General features: G+C 41.2%; 1 protein-coding gene across 1 annotated transcript in view; it reads left to right on the top strand.

Moving 5' to 3' along the window:
- The window catches only part of LOC132827910 (serine/threonine-protein kinase/endoribonuclease IRE1-like), a 91,775-nt gene extending 73,960 nt beyond the window's left edge, over positions 1–17,815 (top strand). Inside the window, exons 16-22 of the mRNA XM_060844715.1 lie at positions 719–818; positions 2,262–2,461; positions 3,822–3,969; positions 4,611–4,738; positions 9,434–9,557; positions 11,172–11,239; positions 14,297–17,815. Of these exons, the coding sequence (XP_060700698.1) occupies positions 719–818; positions 2,262–2,461; positions 3,822–3,969; positions 4,611–4,738; positions 9,434–9,557; positions 11,172–11,239; positions 14,297–14,518 (990 nt within the window). The 3' untranslated portion in view covers positions 14,519–17,815. The remainder of the gene's footprint in view (positions 1–718; positions 819–2,261; positions 2,462–3,821; positions 3,970–4,610; positions 4,739–9,433; positions 9,558–11,171; positions 11,240–14,296) is intronic.
- Positions 17,816–21,229: the final 3,414 nt, after the last annotated feature.

Raw genomic sequence — 21,229 nt, 5'->3', positions numbered from 1 at the left:
ATCGCCCTCACCTTAACCTCCTTCCACCTATTGCATTCCCAACGCTCCTCCCACAAGTCCCTCCTCCCTACCTTTTATCTTAGCCTGCTTGGCACACTCTCCTCATTCCTGAAGAAGGGCTTATGCCCGAAACGTCGATTCTCCTGCTCCTTGGATGCTGCCTGACCTGTTGCGCCTTTCCAGCAACACATTTTTCAGCTCTGATCTCCAGCATCTGCAGTCCTCACTTTCTCCTAGATCTCTGCAAATGCCTTGATACTTGTTACTATTACTGGCTGTGGACAAAATGTATTGGGACTGAGTTTGAAAGACTACTGGTTGGAATTGCAGAGTCAGTTCCACACTTACATTTTTTCACATCTCAGGAGGCAGCAAGTGAAAGATTCAGTCCTTTAGAGCTGCCTACCACAGTCACTTATCTGTCTGTCTGTCTTCAATGAGAATGAATTGCAACTTTACAGTTAAATGAGGAGCTAAAACAAAATGCTGTGAAAAGCCGCAATGTGAGCAAGGTGAATGACATCAGCAAACAAGGAGAGAACCACCAAAGGATTGGAGAGGCAGGAATGACATTACTATCTAGTTTATTGGACCCACTGAAGTTTCATTGGTGATTTAAAAAAAAAATTCCGCAAGTCCAAGATTTTCTTTAAATGTTTTGGTTTATGTGACTTTTTGCTTCTAATGTTTTCAGGAATGACTGTTTGCTCTTTCTTAGTATGTTGAACAAAAGGACTTTGACCGCCATGGTCTGGAGCCTATTCCTCTACTTCAGCAAACCACATCTGGCCTGGCATATCTGCACTCACTGAATATTGGTAAGTAGCAACTCCCTTCAGCAATTTAAAATGTCCTTGACGCACACAGCAGCGTACAATCAATATGTTGCTGTTTTATTCAGCCTTTGTGGTATACTCCCATACAGCCTCCTCAGTCTTGTAGTTTCAGTTGGACTGTGCTGTAGAAGTCTAACTCAAGACGTCTGTATGGTCCCAAAGGCCTCGTTGTCATATTTATTGGATACCATCCTGTTCATGGCTCATAGTTCTGTATTTCCTCTCCAAGCAAAACATTTTCTTGGTTTCTACCCGACCAAACCCTTTCATTATTTTACAGACCTCTAGGAGGTTAACCCTCAGTCATTTTCCTTATGTTGGAAGTTCAGTATTCTTATCCTTGTAAGTTTTACTCTGCACGTTCTATGCTTTGATCTCTAAATTATAAGACTGTTGTAAAAGTTGTGCACAATATTTTAGCTGAGCTGCAGCTCTGTGTCACATAAAAAATGTTTAGGAACTACTCATAGTCAGTAGAAAGAACCTTCTGAGTATTCCAAACTTATCTACTCAATCTGAAATGAGAACAGATGAAGGATCAAACATGGAGTCTTTCTGGGTGTAAGAATTTCACCCCTGTTGTGCATTTATGCTTTTGTTCACTATTGGACTTGCCTTGCAGTAATGGAACTATTGGACTGTTGATTCAAATGTGCTTGCCTAACATTCCTACAAGTTAGCAGGCAACAGATTCAGTGTCAAGCATTCAAAATGTTAACTCTAAGTGGGTGCAGTTGTCTAATTATTCTTGAGCCAGCAGTCCAGGCAAATGTCAGAAGTTCACATGCCACTGTGACAAGTGATGTAACTGTATTCAGAGTTGGTCTTGTGTGGTACAAAGTCTGCAAAAAGCAACTATCAGCCCCTCGCCTTTTAGCATGGGATCTCCTAGGTGGTCTATTCCTTATTCCTTCTGACACAAGTCACTGCAGATTGGTATAATTGTACTGGTATCAAGTGGCATTTAAAAATTTTATTCATGTGAGTATTACTGGCAAGGCTGACATTTGACACATAGGCAGAATTTGATGTGGCTGACTTCATAGTGCAGCTGAGAGTCCAACACAACTTTATTGACCTGCACGTCTGCCAGACCAGGCAAAGGTGGCACCTTCCTTTCCCGACTGGTTACTCATTAGCTAGTTAAGTTTTCACAACAGTCTGATTACTTCATAGTAATTTTTTTTGCAAATGCTCGTTTTCCTTGCATTTCAGGATTTTAAATTCTCAAACTACTGTAGTGAGTTTGTTGTGTTCTTTAAATTACTTGACCTGTAAACTACATTGCTATATCTATGTACAACTTGATTCTACAATGTTCTTTTGGAATAAAAAGTGTGACTTGAATACTTCACTGACCCTTTATCATGGCTACTATTTAGCATTGTGTTGTTATTTGTTTCTAAAGTCCAAAAGTCTGATTAGTTCACAGAGACCTGAAACCACACAACATCTTAATCTCAATGCCTAACGCCCATGGGAGAGTGAAAGCCATGATCTCCGACTTTGGTCTTTGCAAGAAGCTAGCAGTGGGCAGACACAGCTTCAGCCGCAGATCTGGAGTGCCTGGCACAGAAGGCTGGATTGCACCAGAAGTGCTAAATGAAGATTGCAAGGCAAATCCGGTGAGTTAGCGATTGGGGCTGACACTGCCAGCTGTAGTTACTCTGATAGCTTCCAATTCCCAGAGTCTGGAGAGAATTGGAAAGAATAATTTGGAGTACAGGAACATGAGTGGTCTGAATTGGTGTCTCCTGTGGAAAGCTATTGTTGTCATCATCAGACCATTTAAATTGTTTTGTTCTACTGAGATTTTTTGAACATCCCCAGACATCAATAAGGTCAGATGGCTATATCCCCCATTTGAGCTACTCATTATACAGTTCTTGCAATTCTCATTGCTCAGTTTTACAAGTAGAAATCACAGGATTGGTTCAGAGGCAAAAAGGATTCAACCCCCACTTTATCTTGTTCATGGTATCAACCCTGCTGTTTTTCCTCAAAAGGATTGAGATTTTTTTAAAAGTTAGAATCCAAGCAATCTGTTGACAAATTTGTTCTAGTTGTATTTGAGTGCTAGTAAGATATTCATCATGAATTTGTTCATGGCTAATTGATTATTGATGTTAGAGCTTGGTAGTGAGATTGTGGGTTTTTATTTACTAATGGGATGTTCACTTTGCTGGCTAGTTATTGCGAATCCCTAATTGCCCAGAGAGTAGTTAAGAGTCCAGTACATCACTTTTGATCTCCAGTCACTCCTTGTCAGACCAAATAAGGATGACTCTTATGAGGTCAATGAACCTGAAAAGGGTTTTCTGACAATTGATAATGGTTAGACTATTAGGCAGGCTTTTAATTCCAGATTTTCAGTTAATTGAATTTCACCATCTGCCTTTGTGGGTTTTGAATCCATGTCCCCAGATTGTTCTGTCTCTGTCCCTCTCTGGAAATCAAATTTTATTGCTGGACATTGGTCAGCACTTCTACAGATATTCAATCTTTCAACACAATGCAGTCAACGTATGGTGTATCTGAAAATTCAGGGTGACTTAATTAAGCACTGTAGATTCTCCCGGAGTTCCTGCACATGTAAAGACATAAATGTAACTGTTTTAATTTATAAAATTTAAAACTGAACAATTAATATGTTGTTCCTTTCTCCAGATATTGTCTGTTTGTTGTATATTTCTAGCATTTTCTTATTTCAGATTTTCAGCAGTTGCTGTTTTTATTTTTTTAATCAAGGTATTTCAACTCAGCTCATCATTTAAAATGGCTGCCTCCAAGATTGCGGGTAACTCAGCCACATCGAATGCAGGATTTGATGATAATATTAATTAGCAAACCATTTTCAGCATTGAACAAGATTATCTGGTTACTGAAATTGAACAGAAAAAGATTTTGAATTTTTCAAGCATGATGTTACAGAGTATTTGAATCTGTTTCATTCTTTAAAGCAATTATTTATTTGTTTGTCCTCAGACATGTGCAGTGGATATTTTCTCTGCTGGTTGTTTGTTCTACTACGTGATTTCAGAAGGCAATCACCCATATGGAAAGGCTCTGCAGCGACAAGCCAATATTTTATTGGGTGTCAGTAACCTTCAACATTTAAAGTGTGATATACATGGTGAGTTTTAAAAAGGTAGCCCCTGACCACACCCCCCAGACATACCTACATACATACATACATACATACATACGTACACACGTACACACACACGTGCGCGTCTCCTGCCAAGGGCGGTGGAGATTTATCATGTGATAATGTTACCTCCTATATTTTGGTTGATGCAATCAGTATTTGGATTTACTCAGAAGCAGAATTCGAGTGCGTCACTGTGCTTAATTGTCACCCCTCTATTAAAACTAAAGGAAGAATTCCATTAATTTTCTAGACAGGTCTGCTTAAAATTACACAAGACAGCAGGCACTAGTCAGCAACAAAAGTTCTTTTGAAAGAGTAACAGCCATTTTTTTCATTTAACTATCCCCCTAAGCACATTCTTGGACTAATGCATTTCCATTGCATCAGTATAAAGTGGGAAAATTTTAACCAGGAGTTACTAACCTTTTTATTGCATCTCAGATCTCAGTTTCAAATTTAACATCATTAGTTGTTATTTGCACCTACCACACACCTGAAAGGTCTGATTCTATTTCTTCAATTGTGCATTCAGATCAATCCTTCCTTCAGCAATCTCGTTCCAGACACGTTTGACTGTTGCTTGATGAATTTGTCATTCGTTGTGTATTTCTGTCTCTTTCTAGTGGATATTATTGCTCACGACTTAATTAAGGAAATGATAAACATGGACCCACAGAAACGTCCGTCTGCAAAGTGTGTGCTGAAAAATCCTTTCTTTTGGAGTCTTGAAAAACAGCTTCAGTTTTTCCAGGTTTGTTTATTTTCCCTTGCATGAACGCATTCCTTCTACTATTGTCTTCAAATGTTCCTTCAAATTTTCTTTGCTAGATGCTTAATACTGTTGATTTCAGAGAGAAAAGAGTATTTAGAGGACATTACTTGCAAGGGATAAGTGCCTTTATGGAGTGCCTTCCCTGCATTTTCAAACTTTTATTCCTGCCTGTCTGTTTGAGAGGGGTAGATGTTTTTGGCAATTTGCTCCTTTGCTGCACTCCATCATGAGCAGCTTATTGGTTAGGGAAGAATCTGTGTTTTAAAGGGATTATGTATTAACTGTTGTAAGTGTGAATCCAAAGGCTGTTCAGTATACTTGTGCATCTGTAGATCGGTGGTTTTTAATTTTCTCTTTTACACTTTCATTTTCTTTTCTTGCCCCCCTCCTTTCCTGAACTCGGATTGTGCTCCTCTACTTCCCCCAGTCACGAGCAAACCTATTTCAAACTTAGAGATTAGAGAGCTTTGTTTAAACCTGCTCTTACCCAGAGTTTAGGTGTTGTCATCAGTTTAATGAGCTGAAGTATCAGCCAGTTACTATTTCACCTCCCTCCCTGACGTTGAGTGTAGGAAGTCCAGTCAGAGAGCTTCCACTGTCTCTAGCTGAGATCACTTAACACTGCAGAGACAGTAAAAGCTTTCTGTAATACTCAGTACTGAGCTAAGTAATCGTACAATAGAGTTGAGTGGATGAACCATCTGTTATCTCCTCCTAAAGCCACCAGCATCATAGGTGCCAGTCTTTAGCCATTTTGATTACTCCATGTAATATTGAGAAATTGCTGAATACGGTGGATACTGCAAAGATTGGCTAGTTTGTGCCACCAACAGCGTGGGTTTGATTCCTGCAGTGGCTGAGATTACCATGACTGACTCGACTTCTCAACCTCTTTCCTTGCTATGAGGTATGGTGACCCTCACGTTAAACCACTACCAGTCATTTCTCTCTAACGAGAGAGCAGCCAATGGTTCACTGGGACTGTGATGATTTTACAGAACCTGAACAACAACTTGCCAATAGTTGCAATGGTTTATCCTCCAGAACTAGCTGCACTCCTGTGGCAGCTCAGCCATAATATTAACACCTACGTGGCAGTGAAAAAAATTGTCCAGGTATGTCCCATTGACAAAAGAAAAAAAACTAAATCCAACCCAGCCAATTACTGCCCCGTTACTCTGCTTTCAATCATCAGGAACATGAAGTCATAGAGACGTACAGTACGGAAACAGATCCTTCGATCCAAGTCATCTATGCCAACCAGATATCCCAACCCAATCTAGTTCCACTTGCCAACGCTTGGCCCATATCCCTCCAAACCCTTCCTATTCATATACCCATCCATACGCCTCTTAAATGTTGTAATTGCACCAGCCTCCACCATTTCCTCTGGCAACTCATTCCATACATGTACCACTCTCTGCGTGAAAACATTGCCCCTTAGAGGTCTCTTTTATATCTTTCCCATCTCACCCTAAACCTATTCCCTCTAGTTCTGGACTTCCCCACCCCAGGGAAAAGACTGTCTATTTATCTGATCCATGCCCCTCAGAATTTTATAAACCTCTGTAAGGTCTCCCCTCAGCCTCTGACACTCCAGAGAAAACAGCCCTACCCTGTTCAGCCTCTCCCTAAAGCTCAAATCCTCCAACCCTGGCAACATCCTTGTAAATTTTTTCTGAACCTTTTCAAGTTTCACAACATCCTTCCGATAGGAAAGAGACCAGAATTGCACGCAATGTTCCAACAGTGACCTAACCAACATCCTGTACAGCTGCAACATGACCTCCGAACTCCTGTACTCAATGCTCTGACCAATAAAGGAAAGCATACCAAACGCCGCCTTCACTATCCTATCTACCTGCAACTCCATTTTCAAGGAACTATGCACCTGCGCTCCAAGGCTCTTTGTTCAGCAACACTCCCTAGGACCTGACCATTAAGTGTATAAGTCCCGCTAAGATTTGCTTTCCCAAGATGCAACACCTCACATTTAGCTGAATTAAACTCCATCTACCACTTCTCAATCCATTGGCCCATCTGGTTTATATCCTGTTGTAATCTGAGGTAACCTTCTTCGTTGTCCACTGCACCTCCAATTTTGGTGTCATCTGCAAACGTACTAACTCTACGTCACATGCAAATCATTTATATAAATGACAAAAAGTAGTGGATCCAGTATTGATCCTTGTGACACTCTACTGGCCACAAGCCTCCAGTCTGCAAAACAACCCTCCACCACCACCCTCTGTCTTCTACCTTTGAGCCAGTTCGGTATCCAAATGGCTCGTTCTCCCTGTATTCCATGAGATCTAACCTTCCTAACCAGTCTCCCATGGGGAACCTTGTCGAACGCCTTACTGAAGTCTGTATAGATCATGTCTATCGCTCTGCCCTCATCAATCCTCTTTGTTACTTCTTCAAAAAACTCATTCAAGTTTGTGAGACATGATTTCCCACGCACAAAGCCATGTTGACTATCCCTAATCAGTTCTTACCATTTGAAATACATGTACATCCTCTCCCTCAGGATTCCCTCCAACAACTTGCCCACCACCGACATCAGGCTCACTGGTCTATAGTTCCCTGGCTTGTCCTTACCACCTTTCTTAAACAGTGGCACCACGTTAGCCAACCTCCAGTCTTCTGGCACCTCACCTTTGAATATCGATGATACAAATATCTCAGCAAGAGGCCCAGCAATCACTTCCCTAGCTTCCCACAGAGTTCTAGGGTACACCTGATCAGGTCCTGGGATTTATCCACATTTATGTGTTTCAGGGCATCTAGCACTTGCTCCTCTGTAATGTGGACATTTTTCAAGATGTCACCAACTACTTCCCTACGTTCTATACCTTCCATGTCCTTTTCCACAGTAAACACTGATGCAAAATACTTGTTTAGTATTTTCCCCCATCTCCTGCAGCTCCACACAAAGGCTGTCTTGCTGATCTTTGAGGGGCCCTTTTCTGTCCCTAGTTACCCTTTTGTCCTTTATGTATTTGTAATGATGGAAGTGATTGTTGACAAGTGTTTTCAAATAGCATTGACTTAGCAGTGAGTCCACTGAAACTCAGTTTGGGTTCCACACTGAACTTCCGAAGAGCATCCCACCCAGACCCATGATCCTACCCTGTCCCCATAACCCTGCATTTCACATAGGAAATCCACCCAACTAACACATCCCTGAACACGATGGGTAGTTTAGCATGGCCAATCCACTTCACCTGCACATCTTTAGACTGTGGGAGGAAACCCATGCAGACACCAGGAGGCGTGCAGACTCCACACAGACAGTCACCCCAGGGTGGATTCAAATCCAGGTCCCTCGTGCTGTGAGGCAGCAGTGCTAACCGCTGAGCCACTGTGCAATCCCATTCTTCTCAAATGAAAGTTACTAGGTTCCTGACTCCATTGCAACTCTGGTCTAAATATAGTCAAAAGAGCTGAACTCGAGTTGAGCTGAGACTGCCTTTGATATCAAGGCCACATTTTACTGGGTGTGCCATTAAAGAGCACTAGCAAAACTGGAGCCAATGGAAATCATTTAGGAAAACTCTCCACTAGGCAGAGTCATGTGTATGAAGGAAGATGGTTATGGTTGTTGGAGGACAATCATCTCAGCTCCAGGACATCTCTGAAGAACTTCTTCAGGCCAGTATCCTATGCCACACCATTTTTAGTTGCTTCATTTAATATCTTCCTCCATTGTCAGATCAGAAATCAGGATGTTGACCATTGTTTGTGCAATATTCAGCATCATTTATGATTCCTCATACTGAAGCAGTCCATGCCTCCATATACAGCAAGGTCTGGACCACATCCCAGCCTGGGGAGATAAATGGCAAGCAGCATTCATGTCACAAGATCTGGTAATGACCATCTACAAGAGAAAATCTAACCATTTCCCTTCAATGCTCGATGCCATTGTCATTGTTGAGTCCCTGATTATCAAAATCCTGAGTGTTAGCAGAAGCTGAAGTGGATCGGCAATGTAAATAGTGTACCTGTAATAGTTGGTTAGAGGCTGGGAATTCCATGGCGTAACTCACCAGCTGAATCCCTATAGCCTCTCAACTATCTGCAGGTCAGGAGTGTGATGGAATGCTGCCCACTTGTCTGGATGGACATATCTCCAACTGAACTCAATCTTGACACCATCCAGGACAAGGCTGCCATCTTGACACCATCCAGCACTTGCAACTTCTATTCTCTCCACTGCTGTGATAGCAGTATATACCACATAGAAAGTGCACACATGAGCTCACCAAGCTCCTTCCAAATTTATGACCTTTACCTCCTCCAAAAACCAAAGCAGCAGGTGTTTGGAAACAGTGCAAGCTCCCTTCCAACCCCACCCCGTCCTGACTCTCAGCTGTATCACTGTTCCTCCACTCACTGGTTCAAAATCACTTCGAGAATTCCCTTTCTAAAGGGTGCACTATGGGTGTGTCAGACTCCCTCTTTCCCTCCCTCTCCAGAAAGTGATTGTAGCTGCCAAATCATCAGGGTACAAGAGCATCTTTTGAGTCTTTAAATGGGGAGTGTAAAGGCAGAAAAGGTACGTTGTTGAAATCTGTATACAGGAAAGATTCCATTTCTGTTACAACCGACAAACATGGTATGATCTTAGGAATCATGTCGGGTCTTGTAATTGTGCGTTAATCATTGCAGGATGTCAGTGATCGAATAGAAAAGGAGCCTCTGGATGGACCAATAGTACGAGAACTGGAGAGAGGTGGACGAAGTGTTGTTCAAGGTGACTGGAAAGAGCACATCACTGTACCTCTGCAGACAGGTGAGCAGGTCATGTGGCTGAGTTGACGTTCTGCTGATCCATTCTCTCTCATGATTCAAGAATGAATGTACTCACTGCTAACCCTGTGCTGGTGAGATTGGCAATAGGTGTGTAAAATCAGTGGCCTGGTATTGACATTGGTAACTATTAATTTTAACAATTATTGTTTTACTTGACCATGCTCAGGGAAGAGGAAATAAGTTTTGCAAAGAATATGTTTGTGCAAATCTTTTGTAATTAAGCCTTCATCTAAAATCTGACTCCTTGCTCAGCGTGAGTCACTTAGTGTGTCTTGAAATTCTGTTCATGTTCCTGTTAATAGCCGCAGACATCTCCTTCAGATTCTCTTCTGCTTTTTTAATCATAGAATCCCTGAAGTGCAGAAGCAGGCTTTTCTACCCATCGAGTCCACACTGAACTTCCGAAGAGCATCCCACCCAGACCCATGATCCTGCCCTGTCCCCATAACCCTGCATTTCACATAGGAAATCCACCCAACTTACACGTCCCTGAACACGATGGGTAGTTTAGCATGGCCAATCCATCTCACCTGCACATTTTTAGACTGTGGGAGGAAACCCATGCAGATTCCAGGAGGCGTGCAGACTCCACACAGACAGTCACCCCAGGGTGGATTCAAACCCAGGTCCCTCGTGCTGTGAGGCAGCAGTGCTAACCGCTGAGCCACTGTGCAATCCCATTCTTCTCAAATGAAAGTTGTCCCAACCTTTACCTTGTTCATTTCTAGTTGGGTAGCGTGTGGGTGCACAGAGATTGCAGTCTCTGTACTTTGTGGTTGTTGTTTGAATGTGGAACTCTCAAAGCCAGTCTGGATTTTAATGAGGTCAGTGGTTTTGACTGAAGAGGTTGTCCTGCCTTTCTCATTCAGTCAGCTATCTGCCCCACCTTGTGATGGAGGAATCTGTGACCTGCAGCAGCCTGGAGTAGGGGCTGTTTGGCAGGGATGCAGTTTATTCAGTGGCACAGCAAGGTATTTGTTGTCCTAGTAATTTTCTTATCAGCCTTTATAAAGGAATTATAGAATTCAGTGCCACAGATGAAGCAGTTTTCCCATTGTGCCTTTTCCAGTTCTTGAAGGCACCAATCCCAATTGACAAACTTCTCTGTTCTTCCTTTATATCTCCCAAAATACTGCTAGGTTAATGTTTTGTTTGATTTCCATTTGAAAATTAGCCTTGAATCGAGTATCATAGCCATTTTGGAACATGGCTGTTGTGTATATCATCTGCACCTGATCACTCTAATCCTTGTCTTGGAATCTGTCAATCATGATCTGACAGCACAAGCTCAAGTTTCAGTTTCCATTTGCCTTATGATCTTTATTCCCTTAAATCCAAAAATGTGCAGGTTAGGTGAATTGGCCATGCTAAATTGCCCGTTGTGTTAGATGAAGGGGTAAATGTGGGGGGGTGGGTCTGGGTGGGTTGCGCTTCGGCGAGTCAGTGTGGACTTGTTGGGCCGAAGGGCCTGTTTCCACACTGTAAGTAATCTAATCTAATCTAAAACTGTATAAGGTTCACAAGTCTATGGCCAGGAAGCTGAGAACAGTTGCATGAAACGAGTGCTTCTTCACAAAGTAACTTTTTTTTGCAGATCTTAGAAAATTCCGATCTTATAAAGGGAGCTCAGTGCGAGATCTCCTGCGAGCAATGCGGAATAAGGTGATTATACCAATCTTTTCAAGATCTATCATTCTGATCCCTCGTAAAATTGCTAATAATTCTTGTAAATATTACAAATGTGCATTATTTGGGTCTCTGTCAGTCAGATGAAGTGTTATTACCTGTAAATGTAATGGCAGTCAATGGTAACCCAGCCTGTTCATTGCTCAGGGATGTGTTGCATTTGACCTGCCATCTCCACAAGACACCATTTTATTTGGACACATGGAGAAGGGCAGTGAGAACCTTGATAGAAGAAACCTCTAAAACCTCAGATGAACTAATTCTTGAATTAGTAAATGACATCCTCCAACTACAGACTGTGACCTAGCTGTATTACTGAATTGGTATGGTACAGAGGGAGGCGATTTGGCCTATTTTGTTGGCACCAGCTCTTTAAAAGATGCCTTGTTACCGAGAGCACACCCTCTGCTTTTTTCCCGATGTGTTTATACACTGTATCTATCCAAATAATCATCCAGTGACGCCTTGAATGTTTCTAATGAACCTGTCTCCACCCATTTCCAAGTCGTACAGAGATGAAAATTGTGTGCAGGGATACATGGAAAGGGCAGGAGATTGGCTCCATGTCATTGAACCAGTGTAAGCACCATGGATTGGATGGCCTCCTGCACTCGGGCAATCCTGTAATTCTATAAGCTACTCGCTGTGTGAAAAAAGTTTATTTTCACACAACACCCTTGTTTCTTTTTCACATCTTCAGTTTCCATTCACTCCATCACCTTGACATCATGCCTTCACACGGCTGAGTCCGAGGTTCTGGAATTCCCAGGCACCATTTAAATGCAAGTTATTGACATCTTGCATATTACTGAATGGATTTGATAGGGAGAAGCTGTTCCCACTTGAAAAAGAGCTGGAGGACACCGATTTAAAAGGCTGGAATGAGGAAGCACCAAGTTCATGGAGGGTTGCAGGGCTGAAGGTGGTTACAGAGATAACCAAGGATGAGAGCATGCAGAATGTTATAATCAAGTTTGTGAATTTCACATTTGAGGCACTGTAGAGTAGTAGGGGGCAGCAGAATGAAGGTCAGCCAACTTGGAGATGAGTTACAGGACTTGATGTGAGGTAGGATGCGGGCATGAGAATTCTGGGTGAGATAAAGCTTGTGGATGGGAGATGGAATGTTGGCCAGAGACCACTGGAATATTGTAGTCAGGAAGGGATGTCATTGTCATCTAGCCATGACTAGATGGCTGACGTGAGCTGGTGACAGTGGGTAGTCTTGATGTGAAAAGGATATGAGTTAAAGAGTAACCATGGACATGCTGAGGTTCAGGCTGTTGTTATACTGGCAGGAAAGGTCACGAGAACCCAAAGACTAATTTGTCTCTGTTGCAAACTGCAAATGTGCGATACTATAAACTACCCCTTGTCAGTGCTATTGAGTAAACAAAACCATGTCCCTAAATGGCACTACTCTGCATTCTTCTGGTGAATGACCCAGAACAGAGCTTCCCAAACTAATGGCTAACAATAACAGCTGGCATGGAGCTCTGACTTAGAGATAGCAGCTGCTTGGTCACTTGAGGTGCTTGGATTTTTCTGTAGTGGGTGTGGCCTTACTGGTCAGTCCTTCAGGCCTGATTCATTTTCTGGAAAATCCAAGTGGAAGTCTTTAATCTCTGCAGTTCAAGCAGCCTCCCTCCCTATAGTCTCACCATGCCTCTGCCATTCTCTCGGATTTCATCCAGGAACGGCCCAGCCTAACACTGAGTCCCCTAAAGTTGTGTCATTTCCAAGCATCGAAAAGTGGTCACAATCAAAGCACTGATCTGAGAATCTCCTTTTAATATAATGTTGCAATATTATTGTAGTAATTTAAAGCCTGGAAAATAAGTTTTCCAGATAGCTTTGTGTACCTTTGTTTCATTCCAATTTTAAGAATGAACATGCCTGTCAGCCATTAACGGAAGAGCTTGCTGGAACTCAGCTAAGTGACTAACATTCCCATTCCTAATTTCCGATCTTGAGTTAACTCCATGGAATAGAGACGCAGAGTCAGCAGTGTAAAGAGTGGTATAGAAGATGACTGAATTGGTCATCCCGGCTTGTTCACCTTCTGGTGGCAGTCTGGTTACAGAGCAGATTGACAACCCAGCAATGAGGAATCTGGAGCACCATGAACCTTGGAGTAAAATATGCCACTATCGATTAATGGATTTATTGGTTCATTGATCAGTTTTGTAAGTGAGATTTATAGATGTTTTGTGAGTGTTACCTTTAAAATATCCGCCCAGCCTCACTTCATTCTCTCCCCGCTTCTAGTATCTGGTCTTTGAGTTTGGGGCATGATGGTGCCTTTCTCTTCCAGTGAAATGCCTGATCTCCCTCTGGCAGTCAGTCTGTCACTGACAGATTAATTGAGAAATTAAACCCACGCCCCAGCCTCTTCTGGCTATTCATTCGATAATCACAGATTCCGATCAGTTTTATTTTCAGTTTTATGAAACATGGAATTGTTTCAGGGTGAGGACGTACAAACTGCCTAAGGTTTTATTCATTTCTCTGATTGCAAAGTGCCTTTTTTAAATTGCCTGAGTCCTATTAGTGTGTGCACGTATCAAATTTTCATTTTATTGCTCTGTTGGATATCTTGAGTTATTTTTAATTTGTTCATGGGATGTGAGCATCACTGGCTAGGCCAATGTTTATTGCAAAAATAGCTATAAATAGTCTGCTGTGGATCTGGAGGCAACTTTCCTTCTCTAAAGGGCATTAGTGAACCAGATGGGGTTTTGTAACAATCCAGATGACTTTTTTATGGTCAACATTAGGCTGGCATTTAATTCTGGATTTTTATTGAATTCACATTTCACTCTGGTGGGATTCGAACCAAGGGTTCTTATTTGCTGTCCAGCAGCATTATCACTGCACCATTACTTCCACCGGTGTGCGTAACGAGGAGGCATGCTCTGTGTTGCTAGTTTGCAGAGCTAGGGGGCTTCTGTACAAAACAATGATCATCTTAGGTAAATAAGAGTGTCTGACTGTACATCTAACATTTACATATCTTGCATGTTTTATTTTCAGAAACACCACTATAGGGAACTGCCAGAGGAAGTGCAAGAAACTTTGGGCTCAGTCCCAGATGAATTTGTTTGTTATTTTACCTTCCGTTTCCCTCATCTATTACTCCACACATATTATGCCATGCAAATCTGCAGCCAGGAAAGACTATTTCATCCATACTACTACCAGGAGGCTGCAGAACCGAACCAGTTAGTCCTCTCAGTAACCGACAGCTTTATATAATCCAAAGGCAAAAACTATAAAATGAAAATTGTTTATTTTTAAAATGCATTCCAGCCATTGGCCTTTTTAGCACTCAAGTACTAAAATACTATGTTTTGGTGACAGACATTTACTGATTGAAGAAGTTACCAAACTATTAAGTGCCTTTATAAAAGCTGTATATGGCCTGCAGGATATTCCAAGGCAAGCTGGTTCTCCAGTTTAAGGACCTGCAGTTTTATTGCCACTGCTACATTTTTAATGCAAGAAAATATTTTCCTTGCAGGAAATTGATTCTTGTCTCACTTTTTTTAAAAAAAACTGTGATTCTCCTTCTGCACTGCTGTGGGCTGTTGCATGTTTCACTATTTCATGTGTCAGGGACCAACGTTCGAGGATATAAAGCACCTGTAACTCAAAAATTCCAAGGAAGGCATTTATTCACAGATGCTGGTCAAGCTCTGGGTTTTGCAAGGCCTTTTGCTTGCATTTGGCTAGATCATGCCAAGACCGTTCGATTCATGTTATACATATTGGAGCACCGACAACACCAATCTGTGGAATAGTTTGTCCGGAAAACTAATCAGTCCTGTCAGGAGAGTACGATGGCTCACTGTGTTCTTGGTTTATGGCACTGACACAATCATTGGGCAAAATGCAATGGATTCTGTTCTGAAAGCAAGGAAGGTGGAGAATGATTGACAGTTTATCAGTGGGAAAGTGGTTAGCCACACACAGCAAAACGCCTTGTTGAAAGCTATGCTTTCAGGTTTGGGGCATTTCTGGTATTTGTAGCTTTATGCCATTGTTCTGTGTTTGCAATATTTTGTTTTTGATCTTGGAAGTCCAAATACTGAGCAGGAGTGATCAGATTATTGCATTACAGATTAATCAGTTGAATTTATAGAGTTTCATTCACACACTAACTGAACACAGTTTCCAACAGCTCACTCATTTAGTTATAACATAATGTGCTGAAGCTTGATTGTCTGAATTACTTTATTTGCCCATTACAACAGAGGGCAGATGGATTTTGTGCTGTTTTGTTACGGAAATAGTAAGGTGAGTGCAGACACCATGTCTTGTCGACATTGCATTTCCTGCCCACCTTGAGTGAGAAATCACTGTCTTCACAGATGAAATTTGTCTCCTGTTAAATGATGTCTCCTCTTTTATGTTTTCTGATTCTATCCCTACTACCTCTCCACTCCCACCTAGATCACGTGATCTCCAATACCATCAATCTGGGTGGTGGGTAAGAACCTAGCCAAGTGTTGTACACTTGGCAAAGTTGGGGGCGGCAGGGTGTGTATGCGATGGCTAAGTACTTGGGTTCTGCTTAGTATGGTTTCCCGACAGCAGGACTGTGATCACAGATTCCTGTATTTTCATGGCATTTGCTACAAGAGCGCTGATATGACATGAAATGTTGCATTTAATTTAATCAGTTTACCAAAAAAATGTACTTGTGGTAGAAGCTCAGTATTTGGTACTTGCAAGAAAAATCATTATCTCACAAAACAATGCAGCCCATGTCAATTGTCAAAATAATTTTTTTAAAATGTGCTGATAATTAAATTTTAGTAACTTATTTATTTATTGGGGGGGGGGATTTACCTTTATATCTGGTAGTTAATAGTTTTGATGTTTAATGTACATTTGAAACTGTTTCTGTATCCATCTTCAGTTTGAGGTGATATGTGTATATCTGAGAGGTGGGATGAGGTGGCTGTTTTTGGAGAGTGTTAACTTTGTATTGGTTCTGAAAGAAGAGTGGCAAAAATAAGTTCAGTGTCTTCATTTACAAAAAAAAGTTTCAAATTGTGATTATATATGTTCCTTTTTATTTTGACATTTGCACTAAAAGATTTGATCTGCCGTCCAGGTTACCCAGAAGCTGGTTTAACCAGTTGATATAATTCCATAATACCTTGTTGAGTTTTATGATTATACATGCATCTTGTTTGTGCTTGATTTTTGTTTTAAAATCTTGAAGAGTTATGATTTTAAAATCGAAAGTGCACTTTTTGAGATCTATTTCACTTTACAAAGTAAGTCCCAAAGATATTGCTGCATTTCCCCATTTGCTATTCCAAGTATAATTTCTACTAATGATCAGTTGCAGTGCTCCCACCAACATTGTCAGTTCCAGTCTTTAACCACAGTGAGTTATTTTAAGGATGCAAAACACTTCAAGGCTGGGATTGATAACGAAGGACATCAACTAATTTGGTGAATGGAGTTGAGGTACAGAGCAACCATAATTAATTGAATGGTAGAATATACCTGAGGGGGAAGAACATCCTCCTCCTGTTACAATGATAGACAAAGGAAGTGAGCTAACTCCTTCCAGCCTCTCGATCCACAACCAGCTTGCGACCCAGTGCCCACCTGCAGTTGCACAGCATCAGTCCACCACATTGGTTGATTGACTTCTGTATACATTAAATCATTTTCTACTTGAAAAGTAATCTGGTTAGTTCCATTTTTAACTGCAAGTATAATTGAAACAGAATATTCTTGATTCCCAGTGCGGAGAAGTCTGTTATTTACAAGTATCCTAATGGTGGTAATATGGCATTAGTGGTTAGCATTCTAACTTTTTCTGTCTCACAAATGATAATTTTGTCCAATCTAAATGCTTTTAATACTTTGTCTAAGGTTCCTGTGATTTCAGCAGAAATAAAATAGAATTGGGAATTTCCTATGATATCACCTGTATTGAAACACAAGTTTTACTGGATATCTTTTACAGTGTAATTTAATCAATCCCTAGGTATAATTGATTGTTGTTCATTGGAAATTTTGTTGGGGTCTGTCAGGTAACGAATCTTTTCAAACAGACAGTTCAGCAGCAATAAGAGAACTATGATGTTTAGGTCACACTTTTAAATGATAGGTTTGCTTACTGCCAGAGCTGAAACATTTGCCAATAACCTGTTAAATCAGTCTTAACTAATTCCCTGGTATATTGGTTACACTGTAATGTCTGCCAGTAATGTACAAAACCTCTATAAAGACTGCCCCCATCTGGGGAGATATAATAGACATAACTGTGAAATTGTGCACCTACAGTAATAAAGTACATGTTTCGTCTTGGACAAAAGAAACTTGAAATGCATTTTGAAAAGCATTATTGATTATTTGGGATGTGTGCAAGGAATAAGGACTGCAGGACAGTGCTCTTTCTGAGACTGTTTATGCAATACATATTTTGAGTTTGGTAGGTTGCAATGGTAAATCATGCTTTAACAAACTGGGGATGTAATTTTTTATTGATAGCCCTCTGGGTTAAAGCAATAAAATATTTTAAAAATATGTATGTTTGTGGTCTGTAACTTTTTTGACAGTTTTATTGAACTCCTTACAACAAATTGACCTTTTCAAAGATACTGTCCAACAGAGAGATTTTGAGTCTGGTAACTATGAAGGCTTCTCTCACAGTTTAAGCTTTAGTTAAGTCAGTTTCTGTGGGATATTCGCACTAAGTGCTGATTGCATAAAGTTGGATAGGCCATATCTTTAGAGTATTGTCCTCCAAATGTTATAGAGGTACTTCAGAAAGATAATCTGAGCAGCAGTGATTTACCTTTATTAGAAAAGATTAAGAAAGTTGAGTTTGTTTCCATTGTAAGGCAGGAAGCTTACAGTCCGTCCTAAGCTTCAAGATAATGAAAAATGTAAACCATGTACATCAGAACTTTGTTGTGATTTTGGAGATGATTTGTAGCTCAGGTTGTGGATCAGGTTGTGTTTTGCTCGCTGAGCCAGAAGATTTGTTCTCCGATGGTTCATCACCATGCTTGGTAACATCATCAGTGAGCCTCTGTTGAAGCTCTGGTATTCTGTCCTGCTTGCTATATATCTGTCTTGATCGTTGTGGTGTGTGATATCACATCCGTTCATTTTCTGAGAGGTGGATCAGTTTGGGACCCCATTTACCACACGCTATTCGCCGATACCAACATCTACCAACAGGTGTCGATGGACCTGACTCCACAGTAAGAAATCCATATTACAGCAAACCCTGAGGAAATTCCACAAGACAGGTGAAATTAACAAGGTAGACCTCTTAAAGAATGAACCCTGAAGAATCCAACTCATCTTATTTTTATGGATTATGAAAGGTACGTAAACAAGGGGAGCCTCCTCAGACCTATAGTCTTACTTCCCAGTACACTGACATACAGACTAGTAAAGGAACTGCAACGCAACCTTAAACACCTCATAGAAGACTCAAGCCACTCCATCCACTCCACCCAGGAATTCCTTAACATCATCGAAGATACCAAGATAAAGGGTGACTAGGTCATGGTTTCCTTCGATCTGACAGCCCTATTCACATCAATAAACATTATCTTAGCCAAAGAAACACTGGCCTCACTGCGAGATGAACCAAGGACACAAACACCTGACAACACCAACTCCATCAGTAAGGACAGCATCCTCAAGCTAGTAGACCTGTGACTCTCAACCCACTTCTATCTTCAATGTGAGGACCAACAAACAAATCAACCAGACTCCTATGGGATTACCAATATCAGGATTTTTAGCAGAAGCAGTTATGCAGGTGTTAGAACAAACAGTCCTTCCCATGATCCAGCCCAAGCTTTGGGTCCGCTATGCGGATTACACCTTTGTTGTCATAAAACGCAACAAATTAGAAGAAAACCACACAGACACAAACAACGTCCTGATTGGTATAAAGTTCACTAAAGGAAGAAGAGAACAACGACAGATATACAAAATACTGCAAGAAATATTACTTTGGACAAATGGGCAGGAAACTAGCCACCAGGATACATGACCAACTATCACTTGTACCTATACACAGACGAAGACGGACTCAAGTTCAACTGGGACAATGCATCCATCCTGGTACAGGCTAAACAAAGACACACATGGGAATTCCTAGAGGCCTGGCATTCAAACCGGAACTCCATTCACAAACATATCGATCTGCACCCCTTTTACCAACCCCTCAGGAAAAGAACTGGAAGTGAGATCACCCACCACAACAGACCAAGACAAATAAATAGAAAGCAGCGCAGAACACCAGCGATTCACCAGAGGCTCACTGATGATGTTACCTAGCATGGTGATGAACTGTCTGAGAGCAAGTCTTGCAGCTCAGCGAGCAAACTTATAACCTGAGAACTTAGTTCTCTATGGCCAAAATACTGAAGGAGATGAATTTAAAAATAAAGTCAACTGAAGCTAGCGAGTAATGGTTTTAATAAGAGAGATCTTTGATTCTTCAATTGTATTTGATGGTATCAGATATGAGAAGGAACTCGGTGATTGGAAAGTGAATTAAAAGTGTGTAGACAAGGCTGTGATCTCATTCATTTTGATTCTCCATCTACAATGAAAGCATTCTTGAACAAATTGATGGATTGGATGGTATAAATGTAGAAAGGAGAGCCATCAACAGTTTGGTTTGGGGATGATGGCTGAATATTCTCACTAGACTATTAAGCCAAAAGTAATGTTCTGGTCACCCGGATTTAAATTCTGCCAAGGCAGTTTTCGGAATTGAGTTCAATCAAGAAAATCTGGAATTAAACCATGAATCCATTGTCAACTGTTGGAAAAAACCATCTGATTCACTAATGTCCTTGAGGGAAGAAAACGGCAGTTCTTATCTGGACTGACCTGCGAATGACTCCAGACCGTACAGCAATGTGGTGGACACTTAACTATTCTCTGGGCAATAAATGGTCAGTGATATTGATATCCCAGGAATAAGTAAAGGCATAAGTCACTCTACCAATAGTGCTATCATGAATATTTACAAAAATGACAATAAAGTCATAAAAGAAAGTGGTAGATATATGGGTTTGTATTCATATGTAAGCAAAGACATCCTAATGTGGTGCCAAAAAAAAAGCAATTCCGTTATGCCCAATGCCGATAAGTGGAAGCGAGTTCAAACAGGTCAATCCATTCAGCTATTTAGAAAACTATATTCACCGGACTTCAGAAACGTGAAGGAGGTGAAGTGATCCCATAGACACCTGTAACTAGACAAGATAAATGCAGAAATAATGTTCCCAATGATTGGGAGTCACAAGCCAGAAATAATGGAGGGGACCATGTAGGACAGAGATGATAAATGTCTTCACTTGGGGTGTGGTGAGCTGTGGAATTCTCTCAAATTGTTTGCGGCCAAAACGTTGAATATTTTCTACACAACATTTGATATGGTTGTTTGGAATAAAGGGTTCAAAGACTATGGGGAGAAAGTGGGAGCAGGGGGCTAAATAGGATGATCAGCCATGGTCATACTGAATGATGGAGAAGGCTGAGCAGCCTAGCACTGTTCCTATCATGTATGTCTTGGTGGTTGTTTTGAAGGTGAGAAGTGGAGGTGTGGGGACGGTCTTGGCAAGGTGCTCATCCTCATTGATAACGTGTTGCAGGCTGTGAAGAACATGGCGTAGTCGTTTGGCTCCCAGGGAAGTACTGGGCAACCAAGGGTACCCTCTCTGTTGTAGCCTGTGTCTGTTTCCTGAGGAGGTCATTATGGTTTCTCGCTGTGGCACATTGGAACTGGCGGTTGAGTTGAGCATCATACCTGGTTCTTATGAGGGCATCCTTGAGCACTTTCAAATGTCCCTCACATTCCTCCTCTCCTGAACAGATCCTGTGTATGTGTAGGTTTGTATAGCTGATAGTTTAATAGTATTGAAAGAGGGCTAACAATGTTTAAACAGTATCAATCAGTTGAAC

This window comes from Hemiscyllium ocellatum, chromosome 25, assembly GCF_020745735.1.
Source record: "Hemiscyllium ocellatum isolate sHemOce1 chromosome 25, sHemOce1.pat.X.cur, whole genome shotgun sequence".
Taxonomy (NCBI): domain Eukaryota; kingdom Metazoa; phylum Chordata; class Chondrichthyes; order Orectolobiformes; family Hemiscylliidae; genus Hemiscyllium; species Hemiscyllium ocellatum.
This window is presented reverse-complemented; position numbering and strand designations above follow the sequence as displayed.